The 20,506-nt window shown below is 50.8% G+C and overlaps 1 protein-coding gene across 9 annotated transcripts in view; it reads left to right on the forward strand.

The window, feature by feature from the left end:
* ARNT2 (aryl hydrocarbon receptor nuclear translocator 2) overlaps positions 1-20,506 on the forward strand; it is a 198,772-nt gene that overhangs the window by 64,572 nt on the left and 113,694 nt on the right. For all 9 annotated transcript variants that reach the window (XM_033402969.2, XM_033402973.2, XM_033402966.2 and 6 more), the window contains exons 4-5: positions 3,542-3,755; positions 7,437-7,650. In XM_033402969.2, the coding sequence (XP_033258860.1) occupies positions 3,542-3,755; positions 7,437-7,650 (428 nt within the window). The remainder of the gene's footprint in view (positions 1-3,541; positions 3,756-7,436; positions 7,651-20,506) is intronic.

Genomic DNA, 20,506 nt, shown 5'->3' on the forward strand with positions numbered 1-20,506 from the left:
CGTGTATCTCACTGCTCCGATTACCCTTAGGAGGTCAGCCTTGGGAGCCGAGTTGGAAGAGAAACCCAAGGCAGTGTGCAGCTGCACTTCCTCTTTCTTGCCCTTAGTTTCTGCAACCGTGTTCCTGGGCCAGGCTGGGGGCCCTCTTGTCCCAGCAGAGGTGTTATAGCCGACGGCTGTGCCTGCATCCTCAGCTGTCACTGCTGCAGAGCCCTTGCCCCGTGCCCACGTACAGAGGGGCTCATTGCCTTATTGATGCTGCAGGTGGGGCACACGAAACTCAGATGCCAAGGGCACAGGCTGCCCCTGCAGCTCCTCCAAGCAGACCCCGCATCGGCCCACACCCTGTGAAGGAGGTGGCCTGGGTCCTGGGGACACTTCCTTCTGTTTTCCCAAGAGGGTGTTTTTCCTGTTTCTTGCCTCCGTGATCTTTCAAAACGGACCTATATATACATACATGTATATGAATAGACATATACGTATTTTAATAGATTCCGTAGCTACACTCATTTATCTTGTTGCTAGGTAACCGGCAGCTCTTCGTCGTTTTGACCTCCTGTTGGTAACTCAATCTTATTTCGTGAAACGATTGGAGCATTTTCTGCACTGGTCAGTCAATACAGTCGGTTTTAAACAGTTGCCCTCGCGTCTCCGTCAAGCACCTGATGTCACGAGTTGGGTTTATCCAGTGCAGGGATGAAATTGCTTTAGATCCATGTTTAAGAACTTCACAAAGACTCTTCCCCCCAGATGTTTACAAGGCGAGATGGTCTGTGGCTCTTTTGGAAATAGGATCAGAAGCAGGCGTGCCCTGGTCCAGTCTTGGCGCGGTTGCTGTGGTAGCTAGCCAGGGGCTTGGACTTGGCCCTGTGGGTCTGGGGCATCACTGAAGGGCTGGAAAGGGAAGAGCTGGGTTTGCGTCTTTAGAAATATCCACCCAGTCACAGCACGCAGACTGAACTGAGGGCGATGAGATGAAAGAGGTGACCAGACTGCGGAGGCTGGTGGCACCGAGTTGAGGGGGTGAGAAGTGGTACCAGCCGGTGGGCGTGGGCCGGGAGAAGGTAGAAGAGAACCGGCAGGTATTTAGAAAAGATCTGACGCAGACCGAGTGTGAGGGGAAGAAGCACTTCACTGTGGGCTGCCCTGAAGGTGAGGAAGAGGGGACAGCGCATTCCTGTGCTGTGAGGCGAGTGAAGGAGCTGAGCGCCTGCTGGAACACAGGGCGGAAAAGTGGGTGGGCCCCGACGTGGGGTGCAGGGGGGGTCCTAAAAATCAAGCTGAGGAGGTGGAACTTAGACGGCAAGCCGTAGGAGCAAGTTAGGGTTCGGGAGTGTCTCTGAGCAGGAGATACGGGGAAGCATGTCCAGGGCCCCCCGGCAGGGATGTGCATCCCGCATCGTAATGTACTGTTCCTGCGTGGCCAGAGTTTCTGTCCGAGACACCCTTCAGCAGTCCCAGGCAGCGTTCTCTGCACACCGTCTCCGCTCCTGTCTGCCTCGATGAGGTGCAGGCTGGCAGGGTGGAGAGCACGCCCCCGAGCGAGCTCACCCAGGCCCTCCCGGTGTACAGTGCACAGTGGGCCAGCGGCTCCAGGCCACCTGTGACAGGTGTGTGTGGAGGGCACAAGTGGGTGATGGTGATGAAGACTGGGGCACACAGGAGTCCCCTGACCAATTGCCCCCTTCTCCCCACTGCCCCGTCTCTGAGATGGACCCCCTCCGCTTGGTTGTCTTTACTCTCTCCACAGTATACGAGCCCCCGCCCAGGAACCTGAGAGCCGAGAGCCGTTTCTCCCGAACAGCGGGCATCCTCCCTTGCCCCGTGCAGCAGGGGTGCTTGGGCTGCCTCCGGCTGTTTCCTGTGCTCCCTAGTCCGCTGCCAAGGGCCCTCACTATGGGCAGGAGGGGAGACCTTGCCCCAGGAGTCCCCTTGCTGGCCTCAGCTGCCCTCTCCTTCTGCCTCCCCGCAGGACTCACCCACCTCCGAACCTCTCCCCAGCAGCCCGCTGAGGGGCGTGGGAGACCCAGGCCCTGTTACCAGCCCAGTTTCTCACGCTCCTGGTTGCTCGGCCCTCTCCTCCAAGCCCCAGGACCGCCCCTGCACCCAGGCCTGTCTGCTCCTGCCCACAGAGGCTGCATCCCAATTCCAGCCCTTTCTTTGATCCTGCTGATTCTCCCCCCAGAATACGCCCCCTTTACCTGCTCCCTCCCAGCTCCTCCCCCAGCCCTTCCAGGAGCACCTCCCCCTCTCCTCTCTTATTCTCTCCTGGGGTCTTTACTTTCCATGTGCCTCTGGGAGCATTTAATCCCATCCTGCCTTCATTTCTACTATGCAAGGTGATGTTTTACCATCCTAACTGGTACTTAGCTGCTCTAGGATAGGAGCGGGGCATTCCCTGGTTCTTTGGTCCCCTCCCCCTTGTGCGCTGGCTCAGTGCTTTGTGTATAGAAGGTGCTCACCGGGCCTCCCGGCTTAGCTCCTCCCCCTTGGTTTGTTCGCGTGTTCACGTGACCCCTGCCTGTGATCAGGCCTGCCTGGCGTCTGCTCCCAGCCTGGGAGGGTGGGGTGCGAAGCCCCATGGATACATGCAGCGTGTGAGGCAGCCTTGCCTGGGGTGCTTCCTTTCTTGCTTAGTGTCACCCTCATACTTTGAGCACCTGTGAAACCCTAAATCCTACAACGGACGTGTGATGTACTTTTAGACAGTTCTTTTATCCAAGGTGACAGCTTTGTCTCAGTGTCGTTGAACTGGGTTGGCTGTCACTCCCTTTCAAGCCTAGAGGTGATAATCTCGAGACAGAAACATGCTATCATCCCTTTTGCTAGTTTAGCATCTTAACACGTCAGCGAGGGTTGCTCTCAGAATTCCTGGCAGCGCTGGGCTTTTTAATGGGCTCTCCGTTGTTTAGTGAGCGGGATGCACCTGTTCTGTTACTAAGCTGCAGAAAATGTGCAGCACATAGTGCAAAGGCTTGTTCACAACTCGATGTGACGTAGGTCTGTGGCGTGGCTGTTCAGTGACACCAAGAATGGCAAGGCTAGACATGTTTCTCACTGCGGGTCAAAGTAAACCACGTATTTGAGCAGATGGTAACTACATTCGGTGTGTGTGCACGTGTGTGTGTGCGCGTGCACGTGTGTGTGTGTGCGCACACGTAGCATGTACAGATCCGTGGGTGCACGTGGAAAGCATGTTGAGTTCACTTTGATGCCTGAAGGATAATGTCTTCATTCTTTATGCTTATTAAAAAGTACTTAGGTACATAGGAGCAGTGGAAAGCTTTGAGTACATATTTAGAGGTGAGTCTGAGGCATCTGTAGAAGCCTGTCCCCACCCCACCCCCCGAGAAAGAAACTTGCTAATGTGTCGGGGAGCTGCTCTGCCCAAGATGTGTTCAAAGCCACTGAATTAGCCATTACGAGCTAGTCTTTTGATGACTTGGCATTAACGATGTACGTGCCGTTTTACACCGTCAGACAGTAACCCCCAGTCTGATCCTTCTCTTTCCCCCTCCCCTGATCTCGTGCTTTCGGGAAGAGAGAACCACAGTGAGATTGAAAGGAGGCGGCGGAACAAGATGACCCAGTACATCACCGAGCTCTCTGACATGGTCCCCACGTGCAGCGCGCTGGCCCGGAAGCCAGACAAGCTCACCATCCTGCGCATGGCCGTCTCGCACATGAAGTCCATGCGGGGCACCGGGAACAAGTCCACAGACGGCGCCTACAAGCCTTCGTTCCTGACGGAGCAGGTACCCCGTTGGTCCCTCGCCTGCGTGCTTTTCTTCCCCGGTAATGGCATCATTGGAAGGGGAGAGAATGATTGACAGCATCGCCAAGATGAAACAAGCTACGTGGGGAAACAGGGTTAAAGGCTGAGGTAGGGACGAAACCAGGGGATTTTATTTCCATTCTTCACTAGGAAACGCTCTTCCAGGGGTGTTTGTCTGATTTTGCGTCCTCTGCTTTTTAAATTTCCCATGTACCTTAATAAGGCATCACTCAAAAAAAAGACATTGTGCTTAGCATGCTAATATAGGAGAAAGCCAAGCAAAACCACAGTTCTTCTGTGGTAGAATAGCGGTGGTGATCATGATGGCGATCAAAGTTTTGGTAGCTGTCACAACAATCATAGTGGCAAGGATCCTAACAGCCAGCACTTAGGCCTCTGCCCTGAGCCGGGGTCAAAGTCAGATCTTTCTGTGCAGGATTTCATTCAATCCTTATTCTAGCCCGAGGAGGAAGCCTCTGTAATTCATCCCTGCTTTAGAGATGAGCAAGTGGACTGGAGGCTTAGAGAGCGTCAGTCCCCTGCTCAGTGGCGGGGCCAGGAGTTGACACAGGTTGGTCAGACCCCAAAACCATGTATTTAACAGCTGTACTAGGAGCTGCATAGTTGGGAAGAGCAAACCCAGGAAATGGTCAGTGGGAAGTATTTTGTAACTTGACCGTTCCCTGCGCTGGAAGGCCTGTGTTCTGGGTCATGGTTCTTCTCCATGCTGGTCAGTAGTAGCGCAGATCATCAGATGCCCTCAGCTTCTGTTTGCTCACCTGTGGATGAACATGAGCTCTCTGCCTTCCTGACTCTGAGGGGTACTGCAGGATAAAGGAGATGATGGACTTGAGAGCACTTTGTATATGGTGCAGGCAGGGGAAAGGGAAGTGATGTGCTGTCGGGGATGCAGGTAGGAAGTGTTAGGTCTCGTCGGGGGCTTCTCGGGAGAGAGCTGGCCCTGGCAGGCTGTGAAGGAGCCCCAGAAGATGCACAGAAACGGGAGAGGAAGGGATTCGACACGAGCAGACCAGTGAGCACAGAGCCTTGGAGGAACAGGTGAGGAAGGCGTGTCCAGAGACAGAATCGTTTATTGTGCCAGTGTGAAGAATCCGTTCATGTCACAGGACTTAGGTTTAGAAAAAGAGCAAAGGGAGAGGAGCTAACATGTATTCCTGTGTGGCAGGCATTTTAGCAAGGGCTTGGGTCATCCCAGGGCCCACGTGTTCCTCACCTCGAGGTGTGAGGAGGTGTGGCAGCAGAGTGACCCTCGCTGGGAGGCCACGGGGCCCGGTGGTCCAGGGCACAGGGCCCAGCCTCTTTCCACCTCTGTAAAAGGACCACAGTGATGGCTCCCACCGGGCAGGGTCGTGGAGACAGGTCAGGGAGGCAGCAGAGGAGAATGTTTAACACGGGGCTGCAGTGGAATGAAGGATGGAGAGCTGGCAGGTGAGCAGACAGAAATGCATTATGACCACTAGGATCGTGAAAAGCTTTTTCTCTGCATTTCTTTAATCCTTACGTGGACCTGCCAGGGTCCATATTTGACATTAATCTCTTTACCTGTAAGTGACTCAGGATTAAGAAAGTGAAGAGAAGAGAGAAGGCAGTTATGCAAGTTACATGAGTCCTCCCCATCTTTCTCTCTCGGTTCCCAGGTAGGTTGTTGATGACAACAGCAGCTACAGGTGTTAAGCGCCTACTGTGTGCCAAGCCTTTACTAAGTCCTTCACGTGTAAGATCTCACTGAACCTCACAGAATCTCACTGAAGAAAACGTGTGAAGAAATGGAAGCCGAAGATGCTCAGTAGGGAGCCCAGACTTGCACGGTGAAGTGGAAGGGCCATAGCTGATGGTCTCCTTTCATGCCACAGTCCGTGCCTTTAGACCTAACTGTTGGCTTAACTGGAGAATACAGGCAAGGCTCATTCTGGATTCGAGGCACAGGACCTTGGTCATGAGTGACGTGCTCCCAGAAGACAAAAACCGGGGAGGAGGGTGTAGAAGGAGGGGCCCGTGATGAGGGTGAGGCTCTGTTCCATAAGCCCTTCCCACAGTCCTTGCAAAAGGGCTGAAACTGTGAAAACCTACGTGGAGGCATCAGCGTCCACTTCCTCTCCTCCAAAGACAGAGAATTCTCTACTTTCCCAGACAACCTGTTTCATTTTTTACAGTCCTTCCTGTTGGCAAGATCTTCTCCATACTGAAAGTAAAACCGCTGACCCAATCTTCTGAACTGAGTAAACATCTAAGCGACATGGAACAGCAGAAGGCCAAGCAAGAGAAATGGACAAAATAAACTTTTCCTTAAAAAAATGCTTGTACAGCCTGCTTCCACGCTAGATTCCCAGACAGAGGATGTTACAGTTCTGACTCGGCCAAGGGCTCAGAGACGCTGGCAAATCTCCCCAGTTTCTGCTCCCCAGCAGACTCACATTTTCTAATTTTCGGGCTTTTGGAGCCCCCTCGGGACGGGCACTGAAGGTGGGGTCAGATGCTCTAGACTCCACGTCTTTTGCCTCCATGCAGATGGCCCTCACTCTGTTGTTACAGAGGGGCTTCCGCCTAAGATTACACGTGAACAAAGGATTCCCAGCAAAAAGTGCTTGCCAACCACTGACTGGAAGGATCCCTTTGTTCTTTGGGCCCTGAGCAGTGTGTGAGGTTGTTAGAGAGGCGGCTGTGGACCCCAGCACACGGGGAAGAGATAGCCCCCCAACTCCTGCAGGAACGGAGCCCCTTTCATTCAGCAGGAAAGGGCTCCTGAGCTTGATGGGAGAATGACAGGGTAGGTAGCCACACCTGAGCTGCCTGCAGGCCCTGCAAAGAGAAGACTTTATAACAGAGTTGACTTTGCCCCCTCTATGTCCCTCTCGGGATGATGGCCAGGCTTCCTGCCGCCCATTCATTGATCCCAAGCAGCTTCCTTCCTGCCTTCACTGACAGTCATGAGCTCTGTGAGTGTGACTCCAGGGCTGGTGCAGTCAGCCTCTCTTCTCACCGTAAAGTGACATGGACAATGCTAGGTGCCCTGCCACCTTCTGGGATTACTCTGAGAGTCTGTTGAGATGTTGGCTGTCAAGGAGTCATGAAAGTTTGACAGACATGCAGATGTAAGGTGATACTCTTACATCTGCCGCCAGCATTCAGCTCAGAAAGGAAGGAAGAGAAGAAGAATGAGTGCACTCTGAGTGTGGCAGGTGGTGGCTGGGGAGACACCTGGTGCCTTTCCTTCTCTCCTCCCACTTTCCCATGTCCCTCCCTCCCTTCCATGAGCCCCTTGTGTACCGGGCCCTTCTGCTCCAATGACATGACTGCAGTTTGAATATGTAGGTGAGGCCATTCACACCTCTGACAACCCAACACCTCCCTGGTGATCACTTCTTGCTCTCTCATTCCCCAGGGCTGGAAATTTCCTCTCTCCCTAAGAAAGGGCTGGTGAAGACAGGGTTAACAGTGTTTGGAGTAGCTGTATCTTAGGGCTAGTATAAGCTTCGTGCATTTTTACAGCTCATTTTTCCAAAACAAACAAACAAAAGCCCCAAAAACTGTTTGTGTATCACAATGAATTTCTGAATAAAAGTTGAAGGTTGCTAATAAGACTATTTAATTGTCCTGGGTTTGTCCATGCTTGGTCCTAATCATGATTTTTTCTTCCCAGGAACTGAAGCATCTCATCCTTGAAGCGGCTGATGGATTTCTGTTTGTAGTGGCGGCTGAGACGGGGAGAGTGATTTATGTGTCTGACTCCGTTACCCCCGTGCTGAACCAGCCCCAGTCAGAGTGGTTTGGGAGCACCCTCTATGAACAGGTGCATCCTGACGATGTGGAGAAGCTGAGAGAGCAGCTGTGCACCTCAGAAAACTCAATGACAGGTCAGTGTAGCTCTCTCTCTCTCTCTCAAAACTTTTCCCTGGAGAAAAATTTCTTTCATTAAACATATCAGGAAGCTGGAGGTCAGAAAAAATTGCCTACAGGTGAGGGATGTATTTGACTTAGCTTGTGTAATAGCTTCATTCATCCTGTAATGTTTTAAAACTTCATTTTTAATACATCATTTTTTTCCTATATTTTACCTGCAATTAGGGCATGTCGCCCCTAGGAAGCACTGTTGACACATTAGTCACAAGCACATGCTCTGAAATGAGGGTTATGCCTCAAGTGCATGATTATTTGTGAACCTGATTATAGGCACTGATTTCCCAGACCTTACTTACCAGAAATGAAATTTCTCATTGAGACGTTTAAATACAGTCAGCTCTGCTCTAACCCAAAATGCGTGTCATAAAAATCACTGCAGTAAACAGAATCATGAAACAAAACCCACAGGGCTTAGTGGGAGAAAGTGGGCTGGGAACACAACACTCAAAAATTTGTCAGTGACAGGTAAGAACAAAACTAGGAACCTGATAAAAATGGGAGCACGGCTTGACACATTCGATGGTTAAGAAATTTATAAATAGTACCATAAATGTGGCACTTGACCTTGAAACTGACTTGAAGTTTACTTATGGAAGTGAGCCTCAGAAGGGCTGCCACTTGGGTGTTCCTGTGAAATGGTGCAAGGACAGTCATGTGAAATCAGGCAGAAATCAAAAACTGTAACACCAGATGTTGGACAGGCTATGGCTCATAACACACACGGTAAATTGAGGCGGCTGCTGTGTGCCTGAGTGTGTGCATTTTGTGAATTCCTATGTGGCTGAGTTCAGCTGGGTGCAGTTTTCTGTGTTCATCTAATATGTCTTGCAGATGAAATCATGCATCAGCAAACACAAAATTCACATTCTGCTCAAATTGTCCCCCAATGGATCAATGGCACTGGAACAGATTTGCGTTTTCAAAACAAGCGTTATAGTAGAGCTGACTTATACCATGATGCGTGCATTCCACTTTATGATAGATCTGTTTGTGCAATGGTGTTCTTCCTGCCACACTGAGAGCTACTGGATCCTCATCCACTTCTGTGTCTGCCTGCAGAGCCTTACTCGGTGCTTGGCATGCAGTAGGCATTCAGCAGAAGCCTGGTGAGCAAATGAGGCAGTGCTTTGCTCATTGTAGTGGTCTGCGAGGGCTGCCATAACAAAATACCACAGGCTGAGTGGCTTAAACAACTGACATTTATCTTCTCACAGTTTTGGAGGCTGAAAGTCCAAGATCAAGGTGTTGACAGGTTTGGTTTCTGGTGAGACCTCTCTCCCAGGCCTGTAGACGGCCACCTTCTCACTCTGTGCTCACATGGACTTTCCTCTGTGTCCACACATCTGTGGTGTCTCTCCCTCTTTATTTATTTATTTTTGGCTGCGTTGGGTCTTCGTTGCTGCGTGCGGGCTTTCTCTAGTTGCGGCGAGCAGGGGCAGCTCTTCGTTGTGGTGCGCAGGTTTCTCATTGCAGTGGCTTCTCTTGTTGCGGAGCACGGGGTCTAGGCGCATGGGCTCAGTAGTTGTGGCTTGCAGGTTGTAGAGCGCAGGCTCAGTAGTTGTGGCGCACAGGCTTAGTTGCTTCATGGCATGTGGGATCTTCCTGGCCCAGGGCTCGAACCTGTGTCCCCTGCATTGGCAGGCTGATTCTTAACCACTGCTCCACCAGGGAAGTCCCACTCCCTCTTTCTTCTTATAGGGACACCAGGCCTACTGGATTAGGGCCATACTCTTTTGACTTTATATGACTTTATTCACCTCCTTAAAGGCCCCGTGTCCAAATACAGTCACATTCTGAGGTTCTGGGGGGCTAGGATTTCAAGATATCAATTTAGGGGGGACACAGTCCAGTCCATAACACCTATGATAAGACTGAATCAGATGTTGTCAAAAGTGACAGCAGTACCACTGTTTCTGAACGATAATAGTCATTTTCTCAGAGTTGGTTATCAATGATACATGAAAAGGAGGGAGAAGATAAAGGATTAAGGTGTGAGGACAGAGCCTACATTGTGCTTATCTCGTGTCTCCTGAAATGGTGACACGTGACCGTACTTGTAAAACAACGGCGCTGAAACAGACGCAAAGAAAGACGTGCTCTGCCATCCTCCAGCCTGGGGTGAATTAGAGAACTCCCTGTAGAAATCGTTGGGAACACACCTTGTAAAGTTAGATATCTGGGAGGGATGTGAAAGGGAAATAAAGCAGCCAGGAAGTGTTGGTTTGACAGCTGAAATCACCTTCTGTGGAAAGAGCTGTCTTTTTCCAGACTTCAGTGTTTGAACACAGGATGTGGCTTTTTGAAACCAGTCAGGAGACCCAGCTGGGGCAGTTGGTGGGGGAAGTGATGGTCAAGGGCAGGTCAGGCTCTGGGTCAAGGGTTTAGCCAGCGGGCTCACCAGAGTTGGGTGGACACTTCTGTCTGTGGGAAGTCTTAATGTGTCTGGCAATGTTTAAAGGGGCAGAGTGAACCACATTTGGACAGAAATGTCCCTGGAGTGGACCCTGGATGGTGGCCTTGGCATCCTTCACCTCCAAAAAGTTCCTTGTGCTCTTTCGTGGCTTTTTTTCTTTTTCCTTTCCTCTCTTCCTTCCTTTCTTTCTTCCTCCCTTCCTCCCTCCCTCCCTCCCTCCCTCCCTTCCTTCTTCTCTCTCCTTTCTTTTTCTTTTTCTTTTCTAAGAACGCTGAACACGAGATCCCTCCTTACTCCATTTTAAAGTGCACGTTACTGCATCCTTAACTATAGGTACAGTATTGAAAGCAGATCTCTAGAACGTACTCATCTTGCATAACTGAAACTTTATACCCATTAAGCACAAACTCCCCATTTCCCCTTCCCCCCAGCCCCTGGTAACCACCATTCCCCTCTCTGCCTCGATGAGTTTGACCACTTTAGGCACCTTGTATAAGAGGAATCAGGCAGTATTTGTCCTTCTGTGACTGGCTCATTTCACTTAGCATACTGTCATCTAGGTCCAAACCTATTGTCGCAAATGGTAGGACTAACCTCTTTAAGGCTGGATAATGTTCCATTGTATGTATAGACCACATTTTCTTTATCCATTCATCTGTCAACGGGCATTTGGACTGTTTCTGTATCTTGGCTATTGTGAACAATGCTGCAGTGGACGTGGGAGTGCAGATAGCTCTTTGAGATCCTGCTTGCAGTCCTTTTGGATATACACTATAGCCAGCAGTGGGGCTGCCCCAGGCAGGGTTGATTCTCACCCAGGCTCTCCTCATATAACAAAAAAGGTGTTTATTAGAAGCTCTAAGTTTATGTTCTACTAGCTTTGCAACACCAGCAGAAACTGTTAGCCTTCCCAGTACTTCCAGCAAATGTCCCAGGATTGGCTCTCTTGGACCAGCTTGGGACACCTGCTCTGCCCTATTCCGGTGGCTAGGGAGTCTGAGCCAGGGTGTGAGGCCAGCTTCTCCATCCAGGGCACTTGGACCCAAGAGGTGGGGAGATGTGATTTCCCAGAGGAAATTAGCGCAGTCACTAAAAGTTGGCCCTGGCTGGGAGAGCCAGGCTCTGGGCGTTAGAAGTGATGCCCATGGGGAAGGATGGGCGTTCTCCTGGAGAACGGGGAGCACCTTCTCCTCTTACTGGGAATGCTGGGGATATTGGGGTTAAAGGATTCTGAGCTGAAGATGGAGCCAGTGTCAGGTATGAGGGAGGGCAGTGATGAGGTAAACGTTTGATGGAGGGAGGGGCTGCAGAAATAATTACTGTGGGTCTTGGAGTGACCTGAGCCCCAGCTTACTGTGTGGAAGGAGAGGAACCAAGGAGAGGCCCAGGCTTTCTAGATGGTGGCAGAGCCTCTGACTATAACTGGATGTGCCCAAGGGGTGGGGTCAGAGGGCAAGCAGCACAGAGACCTGCCCAGCAGAGTGCAGAGAGAGCGAGTCCTTCTCTGTATCTTCCATGATCTATCCCAAGACCCCACCCACTCACCACCACTGTGGCTGCCGAACTCTGGAAAGCGCTGATCCTGGCGAGCAGAAACTGGAAACGCCTTGTCAGTGACACTGTGCTGCGCAGGAAGTGCCTGGTGGCCCCGGCTGGGAAGCGGACGTGGAAGAGGATAACCCGTGGCCTCGTCAAGACTAGGTTTATTTGGCCCATTTCCCCACTCTGCTCTTCTGTGGCTCTGTTTCTGCTTGACTCTTCCTTCATTCAGAGAATTGGGTCAGCCTTTTGGTTCAGTATAGGGAAGAACTTTGCAATAGTTAGAACTGTCCAAAGGCACAAAGAGTGTAAAGCCAAGTTTCGATTAACCTTCCTTCCTTCCTTCCTTCCTTCCTTCCTTCCTTCCTTCCTTCCTTCCGTCCTCCCTTCCTCCCTCCCTCCCTCCCTCCCTCTCTTCCTTCCTTTCTTTTCTTTCCTTCTTTCCTCTCTCCCCCTCTTTCTTTATCCAGTCACTACTTTTTAAAAATCATTGGGGACTTCCCTGGTGGCGCAGTGGTTAAGACTCTGTGCTCCCAATGCAGGGGGCCCGGGTTCGCTCCCTGTTCAGGGAACTAGATCCCACATGCATGCCTCAACCAAGAGTTCGCATGCCACAACTAAGGACCCTGCCTGCCGCAACCAAGACCTGGTGAACCAAATAAATAAGTAAATAAATATTTTTTAAAAAAATCATTTATTCATTCATTCAACCATTACCTGTTTTGCATGGCCATAGAAAGGTCATTTGGGATGCAGCCTCTCCTTCCCAATCACCGACAGGAGTTTCCAGCTGTTGTTGAATGAATGGACCCCCATTTCTTAATTGTTCCAAATTACTTGTGATAATTCGGGTAGAGCCCCAGCCAGGTCGGTCCCTGAGGCCTTTGGCTGGAAAGCTCCAGTGCGTGATTCACATGTCCCAATCAGCTGTGATTAAGCTTCCCTATCTCCCCGAGAGCTTCGCTGAAGTCCAGAGATACTTTCAGCCTTGGATCACAGGATTTGGCCGGGCCGCGGTCCGGGCACAGATAGCAGCTCACCAGGAAGCCGTGCTCAGCCAGCTCTGCCGGCTGACCTGTCATCACGCTGTTTCTGGGAGAGGTTAAAGATGCTGCATCTGCTGTGCAGTCTCCCTGCTCGTCCGCGAGAGGGGACGCCTTTGGGACCCATCGCACATTTTGCTTTTATTTTCTCACTCAACCCTAACAGTGAACTATTAATAACTATAACAAACTCTTACCTTCTGATAGCACGTTTTTACCACTTTAGTGGATATGAACCCAGGCTGCACCTGCATCTCCTAAGAGCATCTTAGAAATCATAGGCCCCCTGGGCCTAGACTCAAGAGCTACATTTTAATGAGATCCCCAAGGGATTTATATGCACATTCTAGATTGAGAAGCCCTGAACTAAAGAATTTAGCAAGTTGTGGTTGGGGTCTTGCAGCTGCTGGGGTCGGAGACATCCTTCGACTGCTGGGACCGGCAGGAAGCGGTGGGATTGGCCCCAGCAACCTCTGCTGCCCGTCTTGGATTTGCCCAGCTCTCGGGCCCGAGGCCAGGCCTTTGGGGAGAGCAGCTGGAGGAGCAGCCCTTGGAGGCTTGATGCCCAGGGCACTGGCTAGCCAGGCAGGGGCACGAGCATACACAGAGCAGCCTGCAGCCCTGGGACCTCGCTCTGCAGTCCACACATGGCAGACTCTCCACCAGGGTCAGGAGGAGGTTTGCAGGGTCGGCAGTTGGCATCCTCCCCTGCAGAAGAGGAGGAGAGCAAGGAGCTGAGGGCGGGCTCACACTGCGCCCTCGCGGACCCTCTGGAGCAGAAGCAAACTAGTTACGCGTGGCACCGCACAGGACAGCAGACCTGCCTGGGAAAAGAGCTGACGGCAGTCAGCATTCAGCCTCACCCACCCAAGGCAGCTGGGCCTCCGTCGTAACACTTTGCAAAGGAGGGCAAGGACGAAACCGTATTGGACTCAGCCACGCAGCTGGGTCCTTCCGGGAAGAAGGTCAGGCCAATAATTGGTCCCCCAGGGGTCCCATGAAGTCCACCCCTGTGATATCAGCTCTGGAAAAATATAGTCTGTTTCCAAATGTCAGTCATGAAGGTAACTTCATGAAAACCATACTTGCAAATCTATAGCTTATTTTCTTTGGAATAGCCACACTTAGGCCTTGGACTAACGCCAGACTCTGAACTCCTAAACACATTCATCAGTCCCTTTCTTGCCATATTAGGTAACGTAGATAAATGTGCCCCCCCAAAAAAATCCTTATTTTATCTGAGTCAACTATTAACACTGTTATTGGGTTTCTGCTGTTTTGAAATAGAAATAAAGTGTTTTAGTGGCAAGCAAAGCATGTTTATTTGATTCAGGCTCCTTTGCCCAAGTTGTGTAGTAAACACTTAGGCCACCGGAAACAGCGTTTAGAGTTGGGTCGCCAGAGGTGCTAGGTAAATGCACGTGAGAGCGCAATCGGAGAATCACGAGCTGGTTAGTTTCATGTCTTCCTAGTGACTTTTCCACTAGAAACCGCAACCTACTTAGATCTGTTATCCCAGATGTTTCTCTGGCGCCAGTTCAGTTCTTTCTCATTGTTAAATATTTATACAACCTGCCTTGTTTTGCTTTGCTACATACATAGCATGTTGTTGCTGCTGAGCTGTTTGTGTTTTTCTCACATATTTTATGTTGAAAGATATCTCATGAATCTGGACAGATTTCCAGCTTGGGTTGCTGGGTTCATTATCACTCTGGTGTCACCGCGGATAAAGGAGTTGGGCATTGTTTTCACACACGTCGCAGATTGTGGCTGGACGGCCAGCTTCCCTGCCATCAGGGAGAGCAGAGAGAGCCCACCCCAGCCAGCGTGTGTGCTCACCAGGGCGGCTGAGGGGTGAGATGGGGTGGGCACGGGGCCTGAGGGGAGACCACTGGGGGTCGTGGAAGCATCCCTACGCTTGGAGTCAGATGGACCTGGTGACAGTTCGGTTCATGGCCCTTTATTTTGTGTGAATGACTTAATCTCCCCGGACTAAGTTTCCTCACCTGTAGATGCAGACAATAATATGCCCCCTACAGGACTGCGTTGAAGCATGAACGACAGGACATATGGGATAGTATTACTGATTGTGTTTGAGAATTGTGGAGATTTCATTCACCTTTTTTTTTTTTGTGGTACGCGGGCCTCTCACTGTTGTGGCCCCTCCCGCTGCGGAGCACAGGCTCCGGACGCACAGGCCCAGTGGCCATGGCTCACGGGCCCAGCCGCTCCGCGGCATGTGGGATCTTCCCGGACCGGGGCACGAACCCGCGTCCCCTGCATTGGCAGGCGGACTCTCAACCACTGCGCCACCAGGGAAGCCCTCATTCACTTTTAAATAACTGAAAATTATATTTAAACACTGATGTGGATCAGTGGTTTTCCAAACTATCTGTCTTGCTTGCTTTATTTCTCTTCTTACCCCTATAAAACCTGTCTTAGGATTTTGGCACTGTTGACAAGGGAAGGTGGGTAGACTTTGACCTTTCTGAGTTTTGCCCAGTTATGAAAGGATGGCTTCCCCCTCCCACCCTGTGCTTGAGATCCCCCATCACACATTCCGGAGGAGGAGAGGGGTTGAAGAAGTGCTTACTCTCTTTCTCTCTTTGTTCTGTTGGTTCATTCATTCATTCATTCATTCATCCAGCACATATTTATTGAGTACTAACTCACTTTGTGCTGAGTGTTGGGGATATAGTGGTGAACAAAACTGACGCAGTCTGGCTCTCCTGGAGGTTAAAGTTTAGTGGGGAAGAGAGACAGCAAAGAAATAATCACATGTAACACACACAACACACCATGACAAGTGTTAAGGAGGAAAAGTCCAGTGGGGGCGTGGAGAACAAATAACATAGGACCTGGCTCATCTGGGCAGGTTGGAGTGGGCTCTTGTGAGTGAATGAGGCTTAGTGACATCTGGGAGCTAAATGTTACCCGAGGAGACGGTGGAGGGTGAGGAGAGTGTATGCTCAGTCCCAGAGCATTAAGTACCCAGACCACTGCAGGTTTTCAACCAGAGGAGTCCCGGGATCCATGGTGCTTGCGAGAAGCTCACTCCGGCTACAGAGTGGAGAACATGCTGTGTGGGAGCCAGCCTGGGTGGGGGGAGTCAAGGTAACGAGGGTGTGGGAATTATCCTGGGGCGGTGATGCAGACAGGGGTTAGGATGGTGTCTTAGTTTCCTTGAGATGCAGTCACAAATTACCACAAACTGGGCAGCTTAAAACAACAGGAGTTTACTCTCTCACAGTTCTGGAGGTCAGAAGTCCAGAATCGAGATGTCAGCAGGGTCGAGTCCTCCTGTAGGCTCTGGGGGAGACTCTCTCAACTTCCGATGGTGGCCAGCAATCCCTGACGTTCCTTGACTTGTAGACACATCATTCCCATCTCTGCCTTCTCATCACATGGCGTGTGTGTCTCTGTGTCCAGTTCCCTCTTCTCACAAGGATGCCAGATGTACTGAATTAGGAGTCACCCTCATAGAGTATGACCTCATCTTAACTTGGTTATAGCTGCAAAGACCCTATTTCCAAATAGTGTCACATTCACAAGTTCTGGGTAGATGTGCATTCTGCGGACCTACCATTCAAGCCAGTACAGGAGGCGCGGGGGAGTCGGAGATTCAAGACATGTTCAGGCAGCAAAACCAACAGGGGGAGATGATCCACTGACCCTAGTTCTATCTCTGCCCAAATTATGTTTTAAAAGCTGATGATCTAGGGCCTTTGGTGACCTTTTGTTGCTGCCTGGATTGTCACTGACAAGTTTCTTCCACCAAAAGTGAGTTGGACTGGGGAGAGCTGGAGGTTCCCCCTCAAGGGCCCCGACGTGTCATGTTGAATCAAGTCACAAAGCTCATCCCTTCCTGTCATGCGTTTGCACCCCAGTGGATCGCTTTGGACCCATCAGCCTGCTTTCATGATCAACTTGGCTACAATGCAGAATGTGCTCAGTGTACAGCGCTGGGAAGCAAAGAGACTCAGTGTTGTTCCTTGTGTATAACTGTGGGTCACGCTGCAGCGTGAGTCGACAGTGTCATGACCCCAGGACTGGGTCTTGCAGCCCAGTGGGTGGGGTGGAGTTTGCGTGCCCCTCCCCCAACTATGCATGGCGCTCCTTCAGATCTGAGCCTCAGCAGAGGTAGGGCTGTGCTCTCCCAGTTCCTCTCCTTCCTGCTCCCCCCCCCCGCCCCCCGCTTCGCTTCCTTCTGGCTGGACCTGCTGACGCTCGCCCCCATCCATCTGAAGGAGGGGGAAGCCTGCCCGAAGGCAGGATACAGAGCAGCCTCTCAGAGCTGGTGGGGCCTGGCATTCAGTCACCCCTCCTGACTGGGATGGGCAGTCTCATTCCTGCCTCTCACGCTCCCTCCAGCTCCTAGCCTGGGCTTCCGTCTCTCTCTGCCTGCCCTCGTTCTGACCTGATTCACTGCGTGATATCTGAGTCCCGCCCACCGCCCCCTGTCTTGGGCCAGACCTGCCACTTTGCACTGTCTTCACGGACAGAGCAGAGCCAGCCACAGTCCAGAGCCAGGGCCAAGGCCGTGTGGTGCTGAGAGCGCTGGAAGGTCGCCGCGGCTGAGCGCGGGCTCAGACGGGGAGAGAGCAGGGGTCCAGGTCAGGGGTCCAGGTCAGGGCCTGAAGCTAGAGAGGGAGCTGGGCGATGCTAGGATGGCCGAGGGCAGGGAACAAGCAGGGCACATCCGAGAGGGGAGGTGGAGTTTGTCCTCCAGCTTGGGCCATGTTCTGCTGTGACACAGACCTGGACTGCTCGGGCCTGTCTCTGCCGGTCTTCAAGGTACAGAATCAGTTTCCAGATGTAGGACTTAGACCGTCGGTGCAGCCACAGTGCCTGCGTTTCCTGAGGCTTCCTTTGGAGTCAGACCCTGCAGCTAGGGTAGGGCACCCATCCCTTCACCAGACCCAGACTCTTTTCTCTTCCTGTCCTTGCCTCCCCTTGTCTCAGGACCTGTCCTGCGTTGTCCGGAGTAACAGCTTGTTGGGAAAGGGTCCAAAACTTAAGTGTGCCCAGCTTTACAAGTCTGCAAGAGGCCTGCCTAGGAATGGCACTGAATGATTGGGTTTTCCATTCATCATGGAGCACACCTCTGCAAGAGAAGTTACGGAGAGGCGCACAGACTCCTGCACAGAGGGGCTTCCAGGAAGGCAGGGAGACATCCAGGGATGCAGGTGAAACAGCCACCGCTGGGAGTGTTGTGTTCATTGTATTTATGTACAGCCAAGTGGATTCTCCCCTTTGGTGTTAGAGAACCAGCCGCTTCCCCTTCAAGTGAGAGCCTCCCTGGGTGAATCGAGGGAGCCCTCGGCCTCTGCCCAGGCTGTGCCATTGCTCAGCTGGGCAGCCAGGTTTGAGAAGAGAGGGGAGCAGGGCTGCCATATCTGGGGAGGGAAGTAGTCTTTTCCCAACTAGCAAGAGCAGTGAGTCTGTCCTGAGAAAGGGGGAGCCTGAGGTTACAGTTCTTAAATAGGTCAGCATACACATTTTCCATCCCATTATAAAGGCATGTGAATTAGACTTGAGAACTCTAAATCTTGCTTCAAATTCACGCCCAGATTTAACCATATCAAAGAACCACTGGTGCGTTTCTCTGAAACGCTAAAATCACCCCCTAAAGATCTGTTCTCTACATGCTCATTCCTGTATCCTGGCTTTTCTTGAACTGAGGAACATGCAGGAGGCGCTTGAAACAGCTGCTTTGTAAATACGTTTTTTTAATTCCCAGCCCCTGACACAGTGGTTCTCAAGCTTGATGCACATCAGAATTTTATCGGATGTTTTAAAAATTCTAATGTCAGGGCTTCACCACGTTTCTCTGATTTTAATTATGTTGTGGTCAAGCCCAGGCATCTGTATGTGTAAGAGCAGCCCTGGTGATTCCAGTGTGAACTAGAGGTTGAGAATTGCTGTATCCTGGTGTATCCCCGCCAAATAAAACCCAATCCAATCAAATAATACAGCCTCATCTGTTTTACACTAGGAGAGAGATTTCAGCAAGATCAAAATAACAAAGAAACAAAATGTTAAAAATGTAATCGTGTAGCAACACGATTGAAAAACGAGCAGCTTCAGCATTTTAGAACCTGTTTGCAAGAGTCTTGATTTCTTAATGAGGTATCTTTTGTCCTAAGTTTGATGCTCAAGAAATAAAGACCTTTTTTTTCCTTCCACGTATGAGAGGAAACTATAACGAAAATAATCTATAAGTAGCGTTGTTTTTAGACAGATGAAATTATTTGGAGTTCGTTTAGGACATTTGAAAAGACACATGGAGTCATTGCTTCCTGCTGGTATGATTTCGGTTTCAGTAATATTCTCACGTGATGGTCACATTGTGTAATGCTTTGGTTAAAAATAACTTGATTGCAAAAACCCCAGCGTGATCAAGAAAATTAAAATAGTTTCCTTTGGTTTCACTAAAAAAAGAGACATATTTCCTCTGAAAGGTTGTGACTCACGCCAAATGGTTAAATAAAAATGCACACATAGCACTGACCTTTCCTGTTTATTGCTTTCTCAGTAGAAGCTAATTGAGGAAAACATCTACATTCGGTTTTCCCTTTGTTTTTGTTTTTTTAACATCTTTATTGGAGTATAATTGCTTTACATTGTTGTGTTAGTTGCTGCTCTATAACAAAGTGAATCAGCTATGCGTATACATATATCCCCATATCCCCTCCCTCTTGCATCTCCCTCCCACCCTCCCTGTCCCACCCCTCTAGGTGGTCACAAAGCACCGAGCTGATATCCCTGTGCTATGCGGCTGCTTCCCACTAGCTATCTATTTTACACTTGGTGTCCATGCCACTCTCTCACTCGTCCCAGCTTACCCTTCCCCCTCCCTGTGTCCTCAAGTCCATTTTCTACGTCTGCATCTTTATTCCTGTCCTGCCCCTAGGTTCTTCAGAACCTTTTTTTTTTCTTTTTAAGATTCCATACATATGTGTTAGCATATGGTATTTGTTTTTCTCTTTCTGACTTACTTCACTCTGTATGACAGACTCCAGGTCCATCCACCTCACTACAAATTACTCAATTTCGTTTCTTTTTATGACTGAGTAATACTCCATTGTATATAGGTGCCACGTCTTCTTTATCCATTCATCTGTCGATGGACACTTAGGTTGCTTCCATGTTCTGGCTCTTCTTTTCTTATCCACCAGTTTTCTCAGGCTGTGATCTGACGGGTGGGTTTCAGTTCTCCCCTCTCTGGTGATGATGTAAGTTACTCTCCAATGAGTGACAGACAGTGTCATTCTCTAACCTTGAGTTGAAGGCTCATATTCTGGGGATCTAGAGTCACTAGAGCTGTGCATTGTATGGACCTCAGAGGTCACACGGGCTGACTCTTCTCTGGATCACACAGCTCCTTCCAGAGCACGCCTCTGGAGTGGGCGCCTGGCTCCTTCTGGAATGTCCGCAGGGGCAGAGCTGACGGCCTCGGCAGACAGCCCTGTCTGCTTTGGGATAATATCCCTGTGCTCAGTCAGTTTGGTCACCCCAGCCCCTGTTCTAACCAGCACAGCTGACTTGTCTGATAGGACTGGGAGTCTGCACACACGCACACAACACACACACGTGGGGTGGCAAGTGAAGGACATGGACTTGGGAGACAGAGTCTGCCATGAGTCTGGGTCCTGGTTTCCCTCTCGCCCGGCGAGGCCACCTTGAACAGAGGCCGGGTTCTCCCTGGGCCTTGGTTTCCTCCTCAGGGTTGCCGTACGGCTGGTGCCTAAGACGGTGCCTGGCCTGTGCTGCGTGCTCAAAGCTCGTGGGCGTCCACTCTCTGCAGCCGGCAGC

Source organism: Orcinus orca, chromosome 2, assembly GCF_937001465.1.
Source record: "Orcinus orca chromosome 2, mOrcOrc1.1, whole genome shotgun sequence".
Classification (NCBI taxonomy): domain Eukaryota; kingdom Metazoa; phylum Chordata; class Mammalia; order Artiodactyla; family Delphinidae; genus Orcinus; species Orcinus orca.